The sequence below is a fragment of the Semicossyphus pulcher genome, unplaced genomic scaffold (genome assembly GCF_022749685.1).
Source record: "Semicossyphus pulcher isolate SPU_LCO1_2020_fin unplaced genomic scaffold, fSemPul1.0.p SCAF_12, whole genome shotgun sequence".
Taxonomy (NCBI): Eukaryota; Metazoa; Chordata; class Actinopteri; order Labriformes; family Labridae; genus Semicossyphus; species Semicossyphus pulcher.
Genome location: NW_027211626.1, coordinates 22,143,624 through 22,168,106, shown reverse-complemented (window position 1 = coordinate 22,168,106; position 24,483 = coordinate 22,143,624). Strand labels below are relative to the sequence as shown.

General features: G+C 43.3%; 1 protein-coding gene across 4 annotated transcripts in view; it reads right to left on the bottom strand.

Moving 5' to 3' along the window:
* LOC138588446 (echinoderm microtubule-associated protein-like 6) overlaps positions 1-24,483 on the bottom strand; it is a 90,774-nt gene that overhangs the window by 27,431 nt on the left and 38,860 nt on the right. For all 4 annotated transcript variants that reach the window (XM_069658576.1, XM_069658575.1, XM_069658577.1 and 1 more), the window contains exons 7-23: positions 22,210-22,283; positions 21,807-21,934; positions 20,685-20,822; positions 20,428-20,569; positions 20,233-20,347; positions 17,458-17,670; positions 17,202-17,369; positions 14,499-14,605; positions 11,471-11,589; positions 10,516-10,702; positions 10,249-10,354; positions 9,841-9,934; positions 9,439-9,539; positions 7,334-7,536; positions 3,374-3,485; positions 1,183-1,310; positions 19-160 (exon numbers count right to left, since the gene is read on the bottom strand). In XM_069658576.1, the coding sequence (XP_069514677.1) occupies positions 19-160; positions 1,183-1,310; positions 3,374-3,485; positions 7,334-7,536; positions 9,439-9,539; positions 9,841-9,934; positions 10,249-10,354; positions 10,516-10,702; positions 11,471-11,589; positions 14,499-14,605; positions 17,202-17,369; positions 17,458-17,670; positions 20,233-20,347; positions 20,428-20,569; positions 20,685-20,822; positions 21,807-21,934; positions 22,210-22,283 (2,277 nt within the window). The remainder of the gene's footprint in view (positions 1-18; positions 161-1,182; positions 1,311-3,373; positions 3,486-7,333; positions 7,537-9,438; positions 9,540-9,840; positions 9,935-10,248; positions 10,355-10,515; positions 10,703-11,470; positions 11,590-14,498; positions 14,606-17,201; positions 17,370-17,457; positions 17,671-20,232; positions 20,348-20,427; positions 20,570-20,684; positions 20,823-21,806; positions 21,935-22,209; positions 22,284-24,483) is intronic.

Here is a 24,483-nt window from a genome sequence, read left to right as displayed (position 1 = left end):
TCTGCTCCTTTATCTGACCTCTCTTCAGCTTGCGGACGGCCACCATGCGGTGATTGGCCGACGTCTCCCACAGTCGAAGGGTTTTATCGTCACTGACGGTGGCACAGACGGGGAGGAGGGGGTGAGGGGCCAGACCCCAGACCTCACCCTCCATGTGACCCTGCACACACACACACACACACACACACACACACACACATAGATTCACATGTTAACTAGTAGGAAGACATACATGTACTGTAGGTTTCAATAGCCCTTGATTTTTATCACACAGCGGTTATAAAAACTGGTAACGCTTTATAATACGGCCCGCAACTTACTGTGTAAGTGCAGGGAACCAGTAGGAACTTCATAATACAGCCCGCACCCCTCATCTTACTGGGTTCTTACAGGGTAAGTACAGTGTTGGTACAGGGGAGAGTGGAGATACTTAAAGTAACATTTTGAAGGGATCAAAAGGGGTCAGATACTCTGAAGGGAATATCTTCAACTGAACATTGAAGAAAACGTTTTCACTTCATTTTCACCCAAACCTCTCCTCCTTTCACTCCTGTGAAACACACATTTATAAACATATAACACATTCAAAAACACACACACACACCCACACACTTGTGCATGCATCACATCTAAAAGCACTCAGGGGCGTCACACAGGAAGCATCACACACTTCATACAAACACACACAAACGCTGTACTTAATCTAGACTAAAAAGGGTCCAGACTGCCGACCCTGTTTTTGGTGTGTGTGAATCAGCTCATCGATCTGCAGCTGACAGCTCTCCTCACCATGGCAACAGGTGCCATACTAGACTGTTTTGTTACGGAAAGATCTTTTTTATTTAAATCCAGAAACAGCCATTACATTGCACTTTTAAAAGCCACCAGACTCCAGTGACTATTATTACTATTATAATTACTATTTTACTTGCAGAAATCCGGAGTTGCTGGTCTTCACTGGTTTGATTGGTTAGTTTGTGTTATTGTGTCACTTTGGTGTTTTAAATATTTTTTTTTAATCTACAAAATAATAAAATGATCAAATCAAGAGAGCAGTGGACAAACAACCCTGTGTTCTGCTGGATGAAAATACAGTTTTTAATGGACTGGAATCTGGTCTGAAACTCAGGATAACAATCTGAGCCTGACACACACACACACACACACACACACTCCACACACCTGCACCAGGAGGGTCATGGGTCCTGTCTTGTCGATCTCGAGGACCTCTCCGTTTTTGGTTCCCACCAGGATGTGACCGTGACCCAGAGTGATGGCCCTGATGGACGGGTTGTCCTCCAGAAGCAGACCTGCACACATAGACATGCACACACACACACACACACACACACACACACACACACACACACAGAGTCATTTAAAGGGTCAGTAATGGTCAGGCTATCCAGGCCATCCTGATAATTGTAGTTGAACAGACAGAGTTGTGTTTCATCATGTGTCCACCAGGTGGCAGTGCTGGATAGAAGACTTTCAACTGTAGCACTTTGATTATTAACCTTATTAAAAAAATAAATCATGTCTTAAAATCTTACCATTTTCCTCTGCCCATGACATGAACACATTTTTAATATAACATCATTTTCATTAGTACTATGTGCAAACTTACTTTCACTATATTGTGTAATGTAACCCTTTCATAATTATCATGTATAATTATGTTTTATATGATGCGCTTTCTTTAAATTAATCTATCTATCTTAAACATTTAAAAACATGAATGGTTTATAACACATTTTAATTTAGATGTAGGCAGATTTTAGTGTTAAGTATTTTACTTATAAGTGGAGGCTTATGTATAAATATGTTATAATGTGTATTGTATATTATACAACAGTTAGTTTCTACCAAGTAATCTGATTGGATAAGAGGCATTCCATGAGTGCTGATATAGAGTACAACATCACTGGGACTTTTCACTCTGTGTATCACTCCACCTCAGCCAGGTGTTCTCAATATTGTTAATTAGCATTACAGCAGACCATGTATGTCTACATTGATCAATCTGGTGCCTCTGAATAGCACAGCTGACTTTTATGTCACTGGTTGATGATGACTTAAAACCTACAGATAAATGTACATGATTAAAAAACAGCTGATCTGTGGTAACCTGTAGACACAGAGTGCAGGAGAATGTTTCAGCTAAGTTGTGGAACTCGTTGAGTTGGTGGAGCCAACAATAGTAGGGACTTTAAGCAGCGATAGTTACAGCGCCTGGGAAACATTCCAACGGGTTGCCGTAGTGGTAGAGATCTAAAGTCACTAAGCAGTGATTTGTTCCTGACTGCTGGCAACAGATGACATGTCTATAACAAACAGGAAAAACGGTCAAATTAGCAGGTATCTTTAACAAATGTATATATATATATAAACAAAATGACAGTGTCAAATACGATAAAAAAAGGTATAATTACCTGCTTACACTCTGCCGTAGTACTGACTACAGCAAACCAGTCTTTCTCCGGTAGTTGAAAGCTGGGCTACAACGACAGGAAGTGCGTAAAGTGGAACTTTTTTTTTGGAAGTCCGTAGCCGTCCCTTGAACCCTAAGTCCCTAATCTGTTGTTGACTGTTACTTTTTACTCCTATTTGCTGCTTGTATAACTGTTGTATAAAACCAATATCACACTCGAGGCTGTGATGTTGTACTTATTATCAGCACTGCTGTGATTCAGTCGTGCGCATGAGGCCGCAGGCCTGTATAACATCACTCCCTCTCGTGTGATATTTCTGAAATAAATGACAATATAGCTACCTGTTTAAATGACTTTTTCTTCTTGTCAACTTGTAAACTTCTTGTCAACATTTTCTTCTTGTAAACTTGTAAACTTCTTGTGAACGTTTTCTTCTTGTAAACTTGTAAACTTCTTGTACATGTTTTCTTCTTGTAACTTCTTGTAAATCAAATTACTTTGTTAGTTTGTTTTATTATTGTTTTCCTGCTCATACTCACTACTTTTATTGCTTGTCTTTTTTCATTTGTTTCTGGTGCTTCCGGCTGTGCAGATATGAGTTGCCTTTAGGTATGAAATGTGCTTTATACATTCATCTGCCTTAGCTGAACAGGGACAGAAATTATGAGTCACGTAATTTAATCTACTAAGCAGAAATAACTGAAAGGGAGAGAGAGGCTGTAGCTTGCACTCTCCCTTTTGGCTTAACACACACACACACACACACACACACACACACACACACACAAAAACCCAAACATGTTTAATTTTTTAAGAATATATTTTTGCCTTTGTTGTGTTATCTGACAGGGAAGCTGAAATGCAGGGAAGAGAGGGGCTGCTGTGTTAAGGACTTTAAGGGCTACAGTTGGGGCTTTTATGTGCTGGTGAAAGCTGTGTACCTTTGGAGCCCGGGGACAGCGCTGCTCTCTTGATGGCGTACGTCTTCAGACAGCGGTCGAACATGTCGTCCCACAGCTCCACCACGCCGTCCTTCCCGCCCGTCACAAAGCCCTGGAATTAAATAGTTTTCTTTAAGTGACTTATATTTGAATATGTGGCGAGTACTGATCTTTGCTGAGCTGAAACAAAGCAGAAAGACGTCAGATAAACCAGAGACCCTCCTCCTCCTCAGAGCTGTGGGCTGTCAGCCTTCAGTCTCGTCTTCCTCTCCTGACAGCTTTTTCTCTCTTGTTCTCCCACTCAGCCTGAGATCTTTAGATCGCTCCGTGTTTAATCTGAACACTGTCACCCAGTCGACATCGTGTTAGAGTCTATTTTTACAGTGTTTTAACTGCGAGAGTCATAAAACATTCACTGACTCCTTGAGCGCTGACAATGATGAAGATATTCGACTTCAAAATAAAACTGTTTCTGAGAAGAAGACGGAGAGGGGAATATGAGTTTGCATATATTTTCTTTCTTTTTGTGCGCGATACTTTTGGGAAACATCTCTTAAGCTTGAAGGTAAACTCCACAAAACTCCACCAACTCTCCACATCAAGGACAGGTTCAGGTGTTCTTCTGCAGATGTTTTAAAAGTTGTAAAAAGTACGGCTGGGACATATTGGAAAAAATGAGCAGAAGAATTTTCTCTTCAATTGAAATAGTTTCACACAGGAAATATTCGCCTTACTAAGTTTGTGCATGGAATCATTTAGGTGTGTTCAGATCAAAACCAATACGAATATGTGCCTTTCAAGGCTCTGTCGGAAAAAATAAACGACATCAGTTATTGGTGCATTATATCCACCGGAGGAGATTTCTGTGATGGAAACCAACCAGCGCTCCGTTTCAGCTGAGAAGAGCCCGTTCATCTGTTTCTGGTGAGTCTCAGTTTCACTGTCAATACTAAGTTACACAGGGGCTGCACTCTGGCTAATTACTGCAGTATGAACCCCGAAAAGAAACCGCTTCTCTTGTGATTTACTTTTAATAAACAGGTCTTAAGTTTGCTGAAATAACAACCTCATGATGAAGATTTGTAAAAAGTGGAAATGAAGCTTTGTCAGATCTGTCCTCAAGAGGAGAAGAAAACTGCTTTTAAAATGTTTGTTGAACGGAGGGTCGGATCAATCATTTATCAATAATGGACTGTACTTATATAGTGCTTTTCTAGTCTTTGCGACCACTCAAAGCTGCTTTTACACTACATATCACATTCACCCATTCACACACTGATGGCAGAGGCTGCTACGTAAAGTGCCCAACTGTCAATCAGATATCACATTCATACCCGTTGGCTATGCCACCGGGAGCAATTTGGGCTTCAGTGTCTTGCCCAAGGACACTTCTACATGTAGCCTGACGGAGCTGGGGATCGAACCTCCGACCTTCCGATTGAAAGACGACAGACTCTACCACTGAGCCACAGCCGCCCCACAATCATGCATTAGAGGAAGTCAGGAAATCGAAACGCTGAACTGCTTTCACGACACAGCATCAAATTTGTTGCTCAAGTTAAAATATTTTATACTCAAATCTGTGAGAGACGCAGATTTCACCTTGCATTCGCTGTAAATGTGTGTCTCGCCATTGACTTTCTGTCGTCCCATGTAAAATTCAGGTGGCTTTAGGCTCATGCAGACGGCAGGTCAGAGGGGACTGAAGATGCTCGAGGACTGTTTAACATTTCAAATCAGTTTTTCTTTGAGACCTTATGCAAGGCTTCAGGGGCTGAGCTGCTGCTAGCTTTAACTCAGGTTGTTTCTCTCATAACTGTGATCGAGGAGGCTATCAGGGCCATAAAATAATAATAAAGCTGTGTAATGTGCTTGCGCATTACTACGTATTATGGGGTAACACAGTCTGCAGCGAAACCCAGGACACTAGGAGATCTCGCCTGTTCCTGTGAGCTACATGTATGCTATGCTTCCATGCTACTGGGTGTGTTCAATAAAGTTAAAGCTAAAGTTGTGTTCAGCCTCTGGTGATATTAATTAAAAGCATAACTTCACAAGATGCTTTACGTTCCTGATTTTAGCGCAGGCGGCTGGCTGCTCTTCTGATATTCCCCTTCATAATAACATATTGGCTAGCAGTCTAATATTACGACTTTTTTCTCGTAATATTATGACTTTATTCTTGAAATCTTTGATTTATTTTCTTTGACATGGCCCTAATACTAAAGGAGAAGAAATCCCACAGCTGGTGAATTGGTAGAGATTGTTGAAAGCGTAAGTTAGTGTATTTGTTTTATCCTCCTCTGTCTGTTGCCCCTCTCTCTCTCTCTCTCTCTCTCTCTCTCTCTCTCTCTCTCTCTCTCCACAGTCTGTCTTCAATTTCTCTAAACTCTTCGTCCGTATACTCTGGCTCAAATAAATTGGGACGGCCATGGAATTCAAATGCCTCATCTTCATCGTCAAAATCAGGTAAATTTTCAGCCCTTGCTTTTGAGATATATACTTGCTGGCAGTCCTCTACATGAACAAATTCTCTACGCAGGATTTCAGAGCGAGACCTCTCCCTGACTTCTGTTTCTGGTGACAGAAAAAGGATCTTACTCTTTAAAAAAAGGACGATCTTTGTAGGGATCATTTTCATAATGTTGTTGGACACCTGGAGTAACAGTCTGAGCCTGTCAGTGGCAAAAACAAGCGCTTTTAGTGGACGTACTTTGATCGGGCACAGTTACCCCAGGGGATTATGTTGCAGCCATTGCGGCCGTATCGTGGCTACTGATTCCAAACGTTTTTGTTCCTACGATTCATTTTGAAAAATTCATCATTTGTAAAAATAGGGCCCAGGTTTAAAAAAAACCAAACTTCTCCTTTAAGATGTCACACTGAGATCAATTTCAGGGTCAGACACTGGAGGACAGAAGAGACAAGGAGGCAGAGGAAAAGAAATGAGAGGATATCTCTTGTGCTGCATCGATTTTGATTCTATTTTCTGAAGTCTCCATCATTAGTCCAACGATGCTACAGAGTGGGATGTTTGATCTGTGAATTCTTTTATGGAAGGTTTGTAAGGTGGATTTTATCATCTCATCCTTATGATGCATTTGGGAAACAAAAACCTGGGATGCTAAAGTTTTGTTTTGACATTCTCCTCATCGACATTGCTGAAAGTATTAAAAACCTGTAACATCCTCGTTAAAACAAGGTGAAATTTACCCACAATTTCAGGAGCTTTTTGGGAGACGTGACCCAGACAATCTCCAGATCCAGCAATATTTACACACACATGCTGCGTTCATGAGAGCAGAGAGGAGGATAAAGTTATTAAAAAAAAGAGAGGCAAAAACAAACAAACAACAGAATGACATCAATCAGGTTCAATATCCACTAACAAAGAAATTAGATTTTTGTGGATTTAAAGGAGTTTTTGGTTAAATCCAGACTCTCCTGAGAGCCTCATATTGGCTTGTCTGTCTGCAAATCCTGTTATATAAAGAGAGAGAGTCATGGTGAGTGTACGAGAGAGATAAAACAATGAACAGAGAGAGAGGGAGGGAGGAAGAGAGAGAGAGAGGGAGGGGAAACAGATGGAAGATGTAAACACATTTTGGGCATTTAGCCGACAATGCTGTTCAACATGACTTACACTGAGTGCAAGTGGGTTCAACCACATGCACTCACACACACACGCACACACACACACACACACACACACACACACACGCACACGCACACACTGAGCTGACAGAATGTAAACAGATCATCAGTAGGTGGAGGATCGTCTGGAGAAACATTCTCACTGTTTAATCAACACCTGTTTCCCTCTCATCACTAAGATGAGTCAACACACACACAATGTGAAAAGATCACATTCATTAAGTCATCATCAGAAACACAATGAGTTCACAGGGTGAGAAAACTGATTCATAAAGCAGTGTAAGGAGGATTCTCTCTCTCACTCACCTTGTCGAGGGAGAACATGGCGAACACCGGCCCGTCGTGTGCTTTCACTGTCTTCAGCAGCAGCGGTTCCTTCCAGATGTAAACGTCCCCGGTCGCAGCGCCTGTGAACACCAACCCCTCGCTGCGGCCATAACACACCGACATCATCGTCTCCGGCCGGCTGACGCTCCTGAACGCACCACGCCTGAAAGTCAGACCCCCACCTGGAGGACAGAGAGAGGGAGCTCGATCAGATGCAACAATCCTGGACAGTAAAGTTGACCTGTTTTGGGTTCTAAATCAGAGGTTTTCAATCATTAGTGGTACAAAAGATGTATCAGGTTGCTTTGAATTCATTTTATAAACAGTGGGCTAAAACTTGAGACCCCTTTTTTAACGAGTCGCCATCCATTCTCATTCTACCAAATAGATGCCAAAATAGCCCCCGTGATGGACACTGCCATCTTGCGATGGTGACGTCATTTGGAGCCAGAGCGGCACAGTAGAGATTGGAGGGTGGGGGGTGCTGGTTTAGCTCAGTTGGTAGAGCAGGTGCCCCATATGCAGAGGCTACAGTCCTCGACGCACTGATCGCAGGCTTGACTCCCGGCCTGCCGATCTGCTTGGTGCATGTCAACCCCCACTCTCTACTCCCCACATGTCCTGTCTCACTTCATCTGTCCTATCTAATGAAATCCAAAAAAATCATCTTTAAAGATATTGGCGGGTGGAGCAGCAGCCAGTCAGCAGGGGGCACTCAAAAGGTTTGGGCTTCACTTTTAGGGAGCTGTCATGTCGTCCATCTTTTATACAGTCTATGACACAGGCACTGAGAATTGATACTAAAGAAAATTCTAAGTTCTGCAATTAAAATTATTATTTTTACTATGATTTCTAAGACATTAATTTTATGTTTGTTCGAGATGAAAATCATAATAATGATGACCCGAGAAAGCGCATGTTTCACTGAGCCTTACACAATGTGTTTCATGTCTTTGTGTTTAGATTTCAGTCCAAGATATTGGAAATAGAAGGCACTTCAGACCACTCAAGGTGCTTTTACACTACATGTCACATTCACCCTTTCACACACATTCATACACTAATTTGGTGCCATGCAATGCCACTAATCAGGTAATCATTCACACAGATTCACACACTGCATGCTCCACCAGGACCGGGTTTAGTGTCTTGCCAAAGGCACTTTAGCCCCCTTATACACTGCCAGTTCAAGGCGGGATTATTACACCTCTGTTATATCTCATCCTCTATGAGCAACGCATGGAGGCAGAATAGTGGGGTGAAATCGTTCCACCTCTGAGCTGGCATCGGAGGCGAAACGGAGGCGAAAAGGCGTCTGTATAAATGGCAGAGCCGGCAGGGCGGAAAAGAGCCGCGTGTGTGTGTGAAGCACGCTCTGTTTGTTTACACCTCGTGCACTTTTGCTTCCACAACGCTGGAACAGTATGTAAAGAGCTTTTTGCCTGCGTTGCTTGGTCCAATGTAAAACAGCAAAGATGGCATGATGGTGGAATAAAAGGGCAGGAGGAGCTGGGGATCAAACCGCCAACCTTTCCGATGGGAGGGTGATCCACTATACCTCTGAGCCACAGCCACCACAGAAGAAGTGCATATTTTGACTTAAAGCAATCAAGGACTGTCTTTGTAAAATATCTTGATAGCTGATTGTATTAACTGATTGATCAGACCACACCTCACGTCTCCCTCCTCAGCCCCCTTAACCTGCTCCCCCTGCGGAGGTACAGTTTATCCCACTTTTGAGGAGCTCTGTTATAAAGGTCACAAGCTTTCACAAGAGTCTACATCTGATTCACTCTAAGATTTAATTAACTCTTTGACTGCGGCTGTTTCAGCAGTAAAAGGTCAACAACTGATTACAGAGTACTACGTGACAATACTTAGAGACATAATGAGACATAACACAGTAATTACAGCAGTGTAAAATTACACATCAGGATAGAAACATTTCACCCATTTTTGAGGAACTTCCAGCGAGTACTCTCAGGTCACACATGAAAAGAACTTCCCTGCTGCAACAAATAACTTCCTAATCCTACGTATGTGGATCTATGTCAGACTGTCAAACATCCCTCCTGCAGCTTTACCTGCATGCTGCCAGAACTGAATGTGTTTGATTCCCACTGTGACCAGTTTGTCCATCAGCAAGGGGTTACACTTCACCACGAAGATCTTCTCTTTGTGACCCCTGCAAAATACAAGCAACAAGAAACAAACACTTCAAAGATGATCATCACATCCACACGATAAAAAACAACAGTAAAGTACTCGTAGTAGCTGTTCCTCTACTACTGCAGCATGCACGAATGAAACACAAGCTTGAACGAGTAGCAGTGGTAAACAGGAGTAACACTACTTATAATGTTGGTAGTAAAAGTAGACCAATCAGAAAGATGTAGTTAGATAGAAGCAGCAATAAAAGATTGTTTTTTTCAGTGTACCTGCCTGGCTGTATTTCAGAGTAGTCACAGTTGTATTTTTTACTGTACCTGGCAGTAGCGAGTTTCTCTCCTCTCTTCCAGTCCCAGACTACAATCGTATGTCCGTCATCGACTCCCACTGAGACCAGACTCTTTCCATCAGCTGCATCGGGAACACACAGAGAGAAAACACGTCTATAAATACACAGATTCACCTTTTTCTCAAAGGAGTCGCTTTAAAGAGCCCAGACAGGGAAACTCCAGCTGGAGGACTAAGAATGGTAAGCTCTGTGCTACTGCTGGATACCACAGCGTACCAAACCTTTATGCAGCATGGCTGTTGTCTGCTGCGCTACAGTGATGCTAGCAGCTCTGTGAGAACCGATGCCTACTTAGCTAAATGTATCAGCATGCTAAGATGCTCACACTGATAACAGCACCCTTCTGATGTTTAGCTGATCTACACACTAAACGTACCTGAGAAGTCCAGAGCACACACCCCTCTCTGGTGGAAACCTTTGAGCAAAGAGAGACACTTCAGCGTCTGGATGTCCCACACATGGATGGCCGGGTCCCTCCCCACCTGCACACACACACAATTCAGTCTCATATTAAAACACTTCTTAATAACAGCTTCTGCTAGATTTAAATTAAACCTGCACTTGAATAAAAAGGTGTCACATTTTTTGCCTTTATTAGACAGGAGAGCTGGCGAGGGTGAGACTTGTGAGTGTGTGCGCGCACCTGTCCCGTAGCAGCAAAGTCCTTCAGCGGGTGGATGCTGAGGCTCAGGATGTCGTCGTCGTGGCCGAGATAGAAGCGCTGGCTGTGCAGCTGCCGGTTGTAGACCACGCCCACCGCCGCCACGTGGTACAACACCTCACCGCCCTGAGTGTAGAACAGGTTGTTCCTGCAGTCGTAACCACGGTATCTGCACAAACACACGGAGGAAATGTGATGAAACCAGCTGGACTTAAACTGGTCTATTCAATGCTTAGAATGAAATGTGTATCCTTGTAAGCTTCATCTATCATCACAGTAACGCCTTTTGTTCTTTCTGACTTAGGAATCAGTTATGTAAATGCGTCTCAGGGCTTCATTCAGACGTGAAGGTCTCCACAGACTCTTCAGCTGCTCTCAAATGCTGCCAAACGAGTGCTGGCATCAGAAAAAGACATCACATCTCTCCTGTATTAGCCTCTCTTCACTGGCTCCCTTATAAATCGACAGTAGAATTTAAAATCCTTCTTCTCACCTACGAAGCTCTTAATGATCAGGCACCATCATATTTCAAATAGTGCCCTATTACCCCTCTAGAACATTGCTCTCCCAGGATGCATGCCTGCTTTAAATTCTGTAAGAGTAGTATGGGAGGTAGTCTTTAATTACCAGGCCCCTCTCCTTTGGAATAATCTACCAGTTCAGATCCCTCTCTACTTTTAAGATGAGGCTTAAAACTGTCTGTTTTGTTGAAGCTTATAGTCAGGGCCGGCTTGTTTGTAGAATGCAGACCTTTTTATCTGCACTAAATCAAACTGAACAGAAAGGATCCAGACTGCTTCACATTAGCCAGGGCAGAGGTTTAATGATAAGTTAGGTCTGATCGAGTGAGGTTGCCTTTGTGTATTTTACATAAAGGTGCACGCACACACACACACACACACACACACACACACACACAAACATGCTGATGTGTTACCCGTGCACAAACTGCAGACGGAGGCCCTGATCCGGTCCCCTCTGTCTCTTCAGAGATCCGACCTGCTGTTTCTTCTCTCTGCTCTGCTGCCGCAACTGAGGCAGGTCCTCCTTATACACCTGCAGAAACACGCAAACATGCACACACAGAAATGCTCATTTCCCACACACACAAAAATAATAAAGGCAGCAAGAAAGTGTTTGTAAATAAATGAGAATGATCTAGAAATGTAAAGTTGGTACTGTGTGTGCTGTCAGAGGAAAGGTCATGGGGTCATTGACATTTAAAGAGTGCATCCTCTGAAGAGCAGGTATGGGATGAGGAAATTTCCCTTTAATAAGCTGACTGCCTCATTATTATATTTGTACTCCTTCTCAGAGTCATGATCCGCCCACAAAGACATTAGGATCTGCGTCCACTAACAGCATTTTTTTTTGCGTTGGCAGTGCCCATGACCTCAATTTCAAGAGCGCTTCTCACCGGACCTTACTGTTGCTAGGTTACGAAAGTTGTCTGGCAGCACTTCTGCTTCCCTTGGTAGTGACTGCTAAGTCTGTTTTAAACTTATAAATAAAGGAATCGTGTCCTGGCGTGAGCAGCAGTAGACAAGGAAATTGTACAATGAGTACAAGTTGATACCAGAAGTCCCGCCCCTTCTTAATTTTGATTGGTGAGGGATAAGTGACATAGACGAGCATGGAACGGTGTTCCAAAAGATGAATTATTTTCAACTGAGAGCTCTGTGAGCGCAGCGACAAGAAACAGCTGACGTAGAGGGTGTTTATGCGCTGAGGACGCTGAGCGCTGAAAATGCTGAACTGCTTTGGTGTTGTATAGAAAATAGGCACTGCCAGCGCAAACTAGCTGTTAGTGGACACGGGCACTAGTACACATAACTGAGATTCAGTGGACGTCTTGAATAAGTCAGCATTAGCTCACAAGTAGAGATTGTGACAGAAGACACCAGAACTTGCCATTGACACATCTGTAGTTATGCCAATTTGCCAACTTGTAAATAAATATAGTGTTAAAAATTCAGTGCTTATGCTGTTGCCTTGTTAGCTTAACACTGTCAATACATTGATTAGGTCTGGGGGCAGCCAGTCTTGGACAGACTTGATGTTTTTATAGATTTCCTGCGGGTCTGAATGCCTTTCACTCATTAATCATCTTTATTTTAAACATTTTAAGATTCAAGGACATCATAAATCACCCCCTTAAACCCCTCTATCCCAACACAATCATCAACGTAACAACATGACATCGACTGTCGACACGTTGCTCTGCTCGGTGCGAGAATGAAAACACACCCTGCAGTGTTTTCATCATCGGCAGATTTCTCCTCTGCTCATTTTTCATGCAAATTATTCTGTTGAGGTTGAGTTGGCGTGTTTCAGTCGTCTGAGAGTTTCACACGGAGAGACTTTGCTCTCAGGAGGTTTGGGACTTGCAACGCTCCACTTTCACAAACTGAATATTTCAGGATCGTCACGGTGGATCAGCGCTGTGAGTTACAAACCATTTCACTGAGACGGGGATGTGCACTCGCTGTTTTCTCCTCATCTTTTTTCTGTTTTAAACGTATCATGAACAAATATCAAAATACGTGTGGGAATGTATCATTTATTCTTCCTTCTGGGAGGATGTGAGCCAACATTGCTGACTGAAGACGTCCAACTGAACACTTCCTCTGATTTAAACTTTTATTTTTTACTTTTATTAATATAATGACATGACCTCTATGACCTCAGCTGCTACATATGCAGTGTACTTTGTGGGGGATTTTACACTTAACAAATTGCACTGATGACATAATCCCACAGGATTAAGATTTCCGACGAACTTTCCAATTATTACAAACTACTAGAGGTCCCAGGGTAATACTAGTCCTATGCAAATAGGGCTTAACAGTCCACAGCCATGCTAGTGGCTCTGTGATTCTGCTAACACCAGCATGCTGATACACTCACAGTGACAATGCTAATATGTGATGTTTAAGAGGCGACTTGCTCCGCAGGTATTTGGCCATAACCAAAGTTCTGGACACAATCAAATGTTGACCTGATGATGGCGCTATATGAAAAGTTAGAGGATCACCTCAGGGGTTATCATTCCTGAGGGGAACATGAACGTCTGAACAACATTTCATAGCAAAACATCCAAAAGACTTTGAGATATTTCAATCAGAGAGAGTAAACTTTGACTATCTGAGAGTGCTATATGAAAACTTATAGAAGCCTAAGTTTTTTTTTATGTAATTAAACTAACAGGCGTCACTTTATGTTGTTGAATGCTTTATTGCCAGGATTAGATTTCAGTAGGATTCATATTGAAGTTGAACTTTATTATAACTCAGTCTAGAGCTGTGCGGTGAAACCAAATCCATGCTGCTAGCATGGCTATAAAAAGAAACACACAAAGTGAAGCAGGGAAGATGGGAGGAAGGAATGAAGGAAAATGCAAGGGCAAAATGAGGGGAGGAGGAAACTGAAGAAAAAAGGTGGGGAGGAAGGATGTAAAAAAACGGGGGAGGAGGAAATGGGGAAAAAAATGGGGGGAAAAGAAGAAATACAAGGGTAAACAATAATTATGATAATCCATGTTTTCCGGCTCTTTCCAATTAAACTTTGGAGCCTCTGATAAATCAAACACACATTCACGCTCTGTATTTGCCCGTCACACACACACACACACACACTTTGAGTTATCTCCAAACAGCACATTGTTGTGACACTGGTGGCGGCTTGCAGACGGTAGTTACGGGGAAGTCTGCCAGGCAGAGGCTGGCACTGGAGATAAGGTGTTTTTTAGGATTACCATGGCAACCGCACAGAGCCCTGCTGTGCTTTGGCTGATGGGAATAAGAATGAGGAGCAGTCTAATAAAACACGCTCAGCAGTAAGAAACATTTATACATGTTCAGGTCTGCTCTATGTAACCACCATGGAGCAGCTGGGGGTTCAGCGTCTGGCTCCGGGACTGTGGATCGCCGTGGAAACACGATAGGCAGCTAACATGAACGTTGTACCTGTCTCTCGTAGTTGATTTGTGTTTCCTGCTCAATGTCGGAGTCGAGCTCTGGGACATCAGAGACGTCGCTGTCCGACTCCTCACTGTTGGAGTCTCCATGGCTGTCTATGGAGGGGACACAGACCGACAGACATGATGTGTTTAAACCAATACTTTGGTGAATGGAGGAAAAAGACAAGGGTCATATTGAAATTACTACCCAAACAGAACTACCTATTAGTTCAAATTAGCACTCTACTGACTCTATGATTATAATGTGCAATTGAATACATTCTGTAACCTTCAATAAAACCAGACCACTGAATGGGCTCTTCAGAGGAACTCTTACATGGATTCCTAAATCCTACTTAAGCAAACTTGCAACCATCTGTGAGAGCTTTGTAACTCCTATGAGAATCTCTGAAACATCAACAAGACAGGAACTCACTTGAAAGTCTGTTTCCAGAACTCCCTGAAAACCAACTTAAGAAACCCTGGAACCTTCTCCAAAAAGTGTAACTCTCATGAGTTCTTGCAAAGCCTTCTTAAGAAAACCAACAAGACACGTCAGAGACTGTTAGGTTTGAACCAACACCTCTAAACGCTGCTCATGAAACTCCGTGAACAGCCACAGGACCTGAGGAACTTTCATTAAAGCCTACTCGGGATAATCCAACACACTCATGAGGTCTTATAACATACTAAAGAGAACCAGGTCTGTACTGCACCCTTGGGAATCTCATAAAAAACCTCTGAAGCTGACACAAGAAAAGCTGGAACTCCTGATCGGATCTCTCATGCCAGACATTGAACCACCATAAGAGTTATGAAACTTTTACAAGGATTCACAAAGTCTTACCGATAAGACAGGGAACATCTTCTCACAAGGACCTCCTAAGCTTACACAGGAAACCCAATACAGCCAGAATTCTCATGACCCCTGCTAATACAAACCTACTTTAGATAACCCGCAAACTTTTGGGCGCTTGATACTCTCCAGGACCACTAAAGCCCGCTTAAGAATTCCATGAACTACTTGCAAGACCCTTGGGCTTTGATGAGTACTCCTTAAGCCTCAAGAAAACCTGGCAGGACTTATAGAAACACTGGATCTCTAATCAGGAACCATGAAACAAAAAAACATCAGGAAATCTCTCACAAAAAGCCCAAAACCTACTCCAGAGACAAAATTAGGAGCCTTTAAACAGGAACCTACTCTCACGGGGACCTCTAAAGCCTAGCCAAGAGACCCAATGCACTTTTCCTCTCATACATTCTCCTTTAAAGCTTGCAAAATAAAGACTGAAATCCCTGAGCAGACCCTTTAAGTTACCCATTTTGAGACCATTTGAACTCTCACAAATATTGCAAAGACATACTCAGGACAACTTGTTACCAGCTAGGGAAGCCTTGAAACTTTCCCAAGGACTTCTAAACCCTACAACGTAACATATAGCAATGCCTTGGATGCACAAGTTTCAAGAACCTCTAAACAACCTCCAAAGCTTTCTTCAGACAGCAATTTTAGATCCTACAAACTAGATTCCACTTTTATAGAGATCCCTAAAGTCTACCAAAGTGACCCCAACACAATTTGAAATCTAATGAGTTCAGCTGATTCTATTCAACACAATCTGGATGTTACGGTCTTGGCCACTAACTCAGCTTTCCCTGTCTTTTCCTGTGTTTCCGTATCCCTCTCGTGTCTGTCTGTTCCTCCCTGTCTGTCTGAGTTTGTCTGTGTGGCAGGTGTGGCTCATCACTCTCCAGTCCTGCCTCCTCGTTACCTGGTCAAGCCTCTCCACCTCCTCCTCCTTACCACACACATGCTTCCCATCCACGATCAAGCCGGCAGTGTTTCAAAACCCTGGCCTTTCTTCCAGTCTTTGCCTGATCATCTGCCTTCCATCTGCTTGCTTGTGTATTCAAGTCTCTGCTTGTTCCGTGAAGAGTTTGTTGAAAGTCTAACACTTTGTCTCTTTCTGCCCTGGTGTTTTTTCCTGCCAGCCTGCCCGCCCGCCCGCCACCATCTCTTCAGCCGGATTATCCGCCTCTTCACTGCTTTGTTTGGGACAATAAAACCCCTTAAAACCATCCTGTGTTTGGTGTGTTGCACTTGGATTCAGCCTTCAGTTAAATCGTAACACTCAAACCACTTATAGCCTCGGATGTCTCAAGGTATCCTTAAAAGCTTTCACAAGAAAACGTTAGAATCTGACCAGACCCTTTAAAGCTGCAAGAAAACCAGAAAAACACTGACAGACCACCAAGACTGACCTGTAACCACCTTTGAAAGCTTCAAACTTAAACCTACTAAAATCCATATGTCCAGGAGGCACAAAGATTTCTCAAGAACCCCTGAAGCTTGCTTTACCAGAACCTTTTCAAGGGCCCTTTGAACTTACGTAAAGATCCCTAAAGCCTTCCTGGGAAAGCGTCTCTACAGTCTGATACAAAACTTGGAACAACTTCAGGGACATTTGTAACACGATCTCACGAGGACGTCTAAATCTTTATCAGGAAATCTTTGGCCCACTTAAAGGAAATTCACAGGCCAGTAATTGAACACTGAAACTCAATAACCTCCAACGCCCTTACAAGGAAGCCCAAACCCAATTATAGAAGTATTGTTAGCCTCTAATCTATTTTACTGTACTTGAAGGACTCTACTTTGTTCTCCATCCTCTAGTGTGCGTAACTCAGATTTGCCCTGTGTCTGTACCTTGAATGTTGATATCCAGTCCTCCATTCATGACTGCCTCTGGTAGAAACCTCCACTGGAAAAGGGCGTGGTCAGCTCCACCCGTGGTCAGCACCCACTGCAGGTCATGCGACCAGCGGACGTTGGTCACATGGGCTGAGTGACCGATGTACTTCTTGAATTTGGCTCCTGGTGGAAAAAGCAGACGACTCACATTAACCAAAGAACCAAAGACCAGTGAGTATAAACAGTGTGACGGAGAAGCAAAGATGGAGACCTTTCTTCAGACAGGGGAAGCGGTAGAGCTTAACAAGGCCCAGGTCGTCTCCGGATACGAGAACAGCTGCAGCGTGATTGGCATCCACAGCGTTGATCTCCGTTAGATTGGAGTATTTTTGCCAGATGCCGCTGACCTCTGAGCCCAGGACGCAGCTCCACGACGCCCAGCACTGACCTTTGACCTCCTCCTTACTGAGCACCGGCTTCCCCACTGCGGGAGGAAGATAACAGGATGTCAGTGGAATAAAAAATACAATTTTTTATGCATTTGTATGCACCAGTTTATCTCTGTATAGATGCAAGTGATAACAAACAGCCCATTCGCACATTGCACGTCGTTTGTCACAGACACGGAGGGGAGAAACAGAAATGTGTGGATGGTGCAGATTTTAATCTCCCATGCTGAAATCTTTTCAGAGTCAGGTCGCAGAGCGGTATTCTCTGTCTTGTGTGGAGATAATGAACAGTCTCTTACATCAGCAGTGCACACACAGTCTTCTGCAGGCTGTTGTTTTGCTATTGCTTTGTCATATAAAGAAACTGCATGGTATGTTACTGGCTTTCCTTTCTTCCCTCCTTCTTTTATCCTTCAATCGTTCTTTGATGGGGTTTTTTAGGTCGCGGAGATTTTCAAGAGATCAAACCCCATTTTTCACGCTATTTACGGTCTGCATCGTGGTCCGCCTTCCTGCTCTGGATACAAATGGTTTCACACGGACGAGGGACAAAAAAAAATCCACATTTTCCATCTTATCTGATTGACAACAACAAACTCTGCAACTTGCTCATGCTTACGCAACTTTTCCTCCTGCTATTGGGAACAAATTGCACAACAAATCAAAAGTTTTTATTAGGAAGCAGCCTCAGGAAACACATAATGTATCTGTCACTGAGGTTAACACTGTCAGCAATCGTTCATCAAAAATACATCGACAGACAGCGCTCATCTAGTTGATGTTGTCAGTGGATGATTTGTGTCAGGGAGCTCTGGAGGAGTCAGCAGCCACAGTGAGCTGTGAGCTGAGGAGCCGTAGGCGACAGGCTGCACACCTCTAACTCCTCGGCCACAAAACCTGCTCCTTTCCCTGAGTGAAAAACAACTGTCGCTGACTGTGTGCAGCATGACAACAGATGAAGGTTGCTTTTTGCGTGATCCTGAATGACTTCTTTAAAACGACAAAGACAAAGTAGCTGCTCAAGGAGAGTTGAGAGGTAGAATCACAGAATGTAGGAAAAAAAAACGTGTTACCACGGTAACCACAAGTTTTACCAAGTCAAAGAGGACTGATTTTCACTTTAACATTTTCCTCACTCTATCTTGAGATACAGTATCTTCCATCCGTGTCAGCCTCCTGCCTCCTTCCCTCCCTCTGTCTCGTTGTTTTCTATCTTGTCACATCACCGTGTCAGGTGTGTGTGTGGGCGTGTGTGTGTCCTACTTTCTCTGACAGGAACACTGGAAATATACAAGTATATTCAGTTTATGAATACATGTATGAGTCTCACTGTGTGTGTGCTTGTATCTAGCTGTGTATCTTGGGGAAATTACACCCTCTCCAACAGGGGACTTGGGATCTAAGGCGGGACATTTTACAGGTGCAAGTCCCCCTTTTGCCGCCAAAGCAGCCCTGACCCATTGAGGCATGGACTCCACTAGACCTCTGAAGGTGTGCTGAGGTATCTGACACCAAGACGTTAGCAGCAGATCCTTTAAGTCCTGTAAGTTGCGAGGTGGGGCCTCCATGGATCGGACTTGTTTGTCCAGCACATCCCACAGATGCTCGACTGGATTGAGATTTGGGAAATTTGGAGGCCAAGTCAACACCTTGAACTCGTCGTGTTCCTCAAACCATTCCTGAACCATGTTTGTAGTGTGGTCTGCCATTAGGGAATACCGTTTTCATGAAGGGGTGTACTTGGTCTGCAACAATGTTCAGTAGGTGGTGCATGTCAAAGTAACATCCACATGAATGGCAGGACCCAAGGTCTCCCAGCAGAACATTGCCCAAAGCATCACACTGCCTCCGCCAGCTTGCCTTCTTCCCATAGTGCATCCTGGTTCCATGTCTTCCCCAGGTTTGCGACGCACACACAACCAGCCATCCACATGATGTAAATGAAAACGTGATTCATCAGACCAGACCGTTGCTCCGTGCTCCAGTTCTGATGCTCACGTGCCCGTTGTTGGCGCTTTTAGTGGTAGACAGCAGTCAGCATGGACACCCTGACAGGTCTGAGGCTACGCAACCCCTTACGCAACAAACTGCAATGCACTGTGTGTTCTGACACCTTTCTATCAGAACCAGCATTAACTCTCTCAGCACTTGAGCTTCAGTAGCTCTTCTGATGGATCCGACCACACCGGACACCCTTCGCTCGCCGCGAGCATCAATGAGACTTGGCCAAGGCCCAGGTATCATCACGTACCATAACTAAAGGACAGGATGATAAAGACTGTTTCTCTGCTGTGTAGAAACTTTCTAAATGTGTAGCCTGACCTCGTCAATAATTTGTTTGTAATGTGAATGCAAATTTAGTTTTAATCTGGTAAGACAGCTGGTTCAGAACGTTCCACAACAGAGGCTGCCATCTGGGGTGTTTACAAAAACGCCTCAATAGCGCTTCACCTCGCCCCACATTAGATAAACAGTTGTTATTAGAATAACATGAATCAGGCTGAATGGAAATCTGTGTGGACTTAAGAAGGAGAAGAAGATCACAGACATTACATTTAAGGAACTTTAGACTAAAGAAAATGACTGCAGAAACTCACTGGGCATTCTGTAGAAGAGACGCTCTCCAGATCCGTCGTTGGTCTGCAGGATTTTGCTGTCCAGAGACCAGTCCAGGTGAGTGATGAAACTGGTGGAGTTACTGCATTCTCCCACCTGCAGACAGACAAGAAATAAATATTAAACAATGTTTGAAGTGTTTTTCTGACCCTGATGACTGCATTCTGCATCCCTACCTTCTTGAATCTCTGGGCGACAGCGTAGATATCCACAAGCCCGTCGTTGGAGCCGACAGCGAGGTACGCTGCGTCTGGAGAAAACTTCATCTCATGGATCACCTCCTTCCTGTCTTTGATGTGCACGACCTCCGTCATGTCTCTGAGACAGACAGCGATAAACAACAAAGCAATATGAGACTTTAATTAATTCATGTTTGTTTGTCTCAGTGCACTGTGGAATTCTGTGTGGGTGTGTGTGTGTGTGTGTCCGCTACCTGACTCTCAGCACAGTGAAGGATCCGTCCTTCATGCCCAGAGCCAGCTGGTATCCATCCACGCTGAACGCCACGCTCCGCACTGCCTCCTCCATGTTACAGCGAGCGATGAGGGCGTGATCCACGAGACTCCACAACCTGAGACACACACAGACAGATCCAAAGAGGTACCTTCAGTTACACACATTTAGAGACCTTTTACACCTTAGGTTAACAGGGGGCTACCCAGGTGGGTTGCTGGTACCATTGAGATATGAGATACAATACTGGTCCAAGTCCGGTTGGAGAAATAGATTGTGTGTTTTAAACTGCAGTGTACCAAGGACGACTGAACAACATGTTTTCAGATTGGCAGGTTTGAGACGTCACAAACCTAAGGAGCCAATCCCGTTAATGGACGGGGTGACACTATGCATATCAGTATGTGTAACCTATGGCAACCACTCAGGCGATGCGTGAGCCAGCTGTAACCGTCATTGTAATATTTTCAAACTCACTAATGACTGCTAACGTTAATGTTACTACTATTAATTACTACATTTCAAGCGAGCTAAGTTTCAACAAGTTGCCACTAAACGACGGCAGAGACTTGTTTTGTTTTCATGACGGAGGGGCCGGTTGGAAATTAGCATAGTGGGCGGGGACTATACAGATTCAGGAATATTTAATGAGGGAGAAGGAGGAGATGCCTTGGGAGGATTTTTACAAGGTAATTAAACGTATTTTGCAGAAAAAACACATCAGACAATTCATTATTTCAAGTAGAGCATTTTATATGTCTTAGAAAAACATGGAGCTGCTCTTTAAATAAGAAACTGCATCAAGCATGTCCGCATCCTCTTTTTTACTTTGCTGCTGTACAGTGACCATCTGTGTTTCTGTGTGTTTAGCTGACTGTGTATGTTATTATAATTATATAATATATATAATTGGTCTCTGAGGAACCTCCTGCAGCGCTGAAAGAAAACAGTCAGCAGATGCTGCAGATCAGCACAAAAGGGAAACAAATAAACCTGTGCTCCTCCAGCATGTATTGCCCACCAGTAGCAGCCTGTGGTTGTACTGGGCGCCTCCCAGTATGAGTTAATGTGTGAAAACAGAAACTGTTGTCGCAGCACCGACCTGACGGAGCGGTCGTCGCTGCCGGTGACAGCAAGAGGTTTTTTTGGGTGAACGTCCAGCGCCCAGAGCTCGCCCTCGCTGTGTCCCTGCATGATGAGCAGCGGCTTGTCCCGATCCCTCACCATCACCTGAGCACACAGACACACCTTACATTTCAAAAGCAGACTGATCTATCAATAATCATTTGATGCTGTGCATAAAGACTGGAAGCAGAGGGAGGATGGTATCCTGGCTCCTTCAGAAGTTCAACACATTAAGCTTAATGACTAAAATGTTGTGTCTTGTTTCTTGGTGCAAAGATGCAGTAAGTTTTACCGTGTGTGGGCCAAAGACCAAAAATAAAACTCTTTATAAAATCGTCTCTGTAGGGGAGAGCAGCATGAGGCTGAGTTTGCTTTCTCACCTCAAAGATCTCGCTGTCCTGCGTTCCTGCCAGGATCCGGTCAGCTCGCCAGCAGACGCTGCGAATAGACAGACCTAAAGGAGGAGGAAGAGGAGGATTAAATGAACCGTGAAAGTAACTGTTTAAGTGTCTCAAGACACAACAGAAGAGCTGCGACAATAATTAACTGTAAGGGAAAGAGAAAAAGAGGTACGAGGCAGGAAGGACATTAAAAGTCGGAACAAGAAGGAGGTGGAAGAAAGAAGTGAATAAGAACAAGGATGAAAATAATATTGAGTGAAGAGAGGGAGTAAATACAGACAACAACACGTAAAGACAGAGCAAAAAGCTTGTGTTGGGTTGTTGTTTAAGGAATAAATCTGATTGGAACATGAACAAAACAGAATAGCAAGAAACAATAGAAACTGAGAGGCCGTGCTCGATCAATGATTATTGATGAGGAGGTGTGTCGATTAGACCTCTCAGTTGTCATTAACTCCAGTTAATGATCAGAAAACTTCTCTGTGGTTTGGTGGAGAAGATTGTAACACAAAGTGAGAACGTAACAGAAAGAGTGTAACTTAATTTTTCTACGACAGTTGAAGCTTCAGATAAACTTTTGTCTGTTTCTGTGGGCCATGCGTGGAGAAGTACTTAAAGTCCTTTATTTAAGTACTATTAGCAATAGGCTACCACAGTATAGAAATACAACTTTTTTACATGATAGTCAACTGCATTTAAAATAATACTTAAAACAGCTATGAGATTTTAATGTTAATACAGTTAGAATCATTAATCATGTTAGTGGCCAGCCTACCAAATGACTTCACCCATTGAGATAGTATTTTGCTAAGGATAACTTTGCGAGCAGACGTGCCTTGGCTAGCTAGCTAGCTTAAGGTGACCAGATGTCCCCGATTTCCGGGGACAGTCCCCGTTTTGGGTGACCTGTCCCCGGTCAAAGGTGTCCCCGAAAATGTCCCCGATTTTGACACTGAATGGGGGGAAATGCGCGCAGACTCAAGCACCAGTTATTACGGTAGCCATTTAACGCATCGCCAGAGAAGACGTCGTATGACGTACAGACGCAGCAGCGTCAACAACAACAATCTAGAGGCGGCAAAAAGGAAAGAAAAGGAGACCAGCGGCTGCGATAAATGGTATGTTGTGTATGAACTTATTTATTTTGTGTGAACTGGCAGTAGACTTGGCTGTGTGTGTGTGTGTGTGTGTGAAGTGATGTAACGTTAAAGTAAGTATGATTGTTTATCTGAACTGAAGACCTAACGTAACGTTATAAAAGTCAGTGAACGTTAACATTATGACACTGTTTTCATATCTGTCATTAGTGAAGCTGTAACGTTAACATTAGCATGAGATTATGAGATTACCAGGTGATGACATTGTATGTGGCTCTGTTCTTGCAGTTTTTCTCATGTTCTCCTCTGCTCTTATTCTACCCAGGCTCCTGAGGCGGAGGTGGATGAATGAGGAGATCACAGTAATGTCACCCATTTTTTTGATTGCCACCTTTTGTGTCATAAATATCAGTTCAGTATTCAGTTGTGAGTAGAAACTTCTGACCAAAAAATCCATCCTAACTTATATTGATATTTTTGTCTTCCTCAGTGGCTGGATGGTTGGTGATGTCACCCATTTGTTTGATTGCAACATTTCTGTAATAAAAGCTGGTTAAAATACATGAAAAAGTACTTGTCCCTGTTTTTTATTTCATAATGATAATATTTAATGATTTTTCACCGCCGCATTGAAAATGTCCCCGATTTTCATTTCAGAAATCTGGTCACCTTAAGCTAGCTAGCTTTAACTTAGCTATGCTTCATGTATCTGACATTGGCTGCGCAGTAACTGTAACTAAAAGTGTACTTTAGCTGATAAAGTACACTCAATACAGTATTTTGCTATATCAAGTGTACTTTATCAGCTAAAGCTTTGTCCCATCATAGCAAGCAAGCTAATTTTAGTTAAAAACCACACAACAGTAACACCATTAATTCCTTGTTGATGTTGACCGTAGTTTTCCCATAGTTGGTTCCTTCCTGTTTGGTCAGACGGGCTTCACTTGATAAAACTTTCCGTGCCTTCTTTTGGACTTTGTATTGTGGTGGTCGTTTGTTGACAATAGCAGACTCCATTTTTAGCTAATGTTAGCACTTTTTGCCCTGTTGGGGAGCTGAACTGTCTTGAGTTTCACATAAATGGATGCTGAGAAAGACAGGGTAAGTCTCATTTACTCACAATCACAATCAGTTCAGTTCACTGGCAATTCAAAGA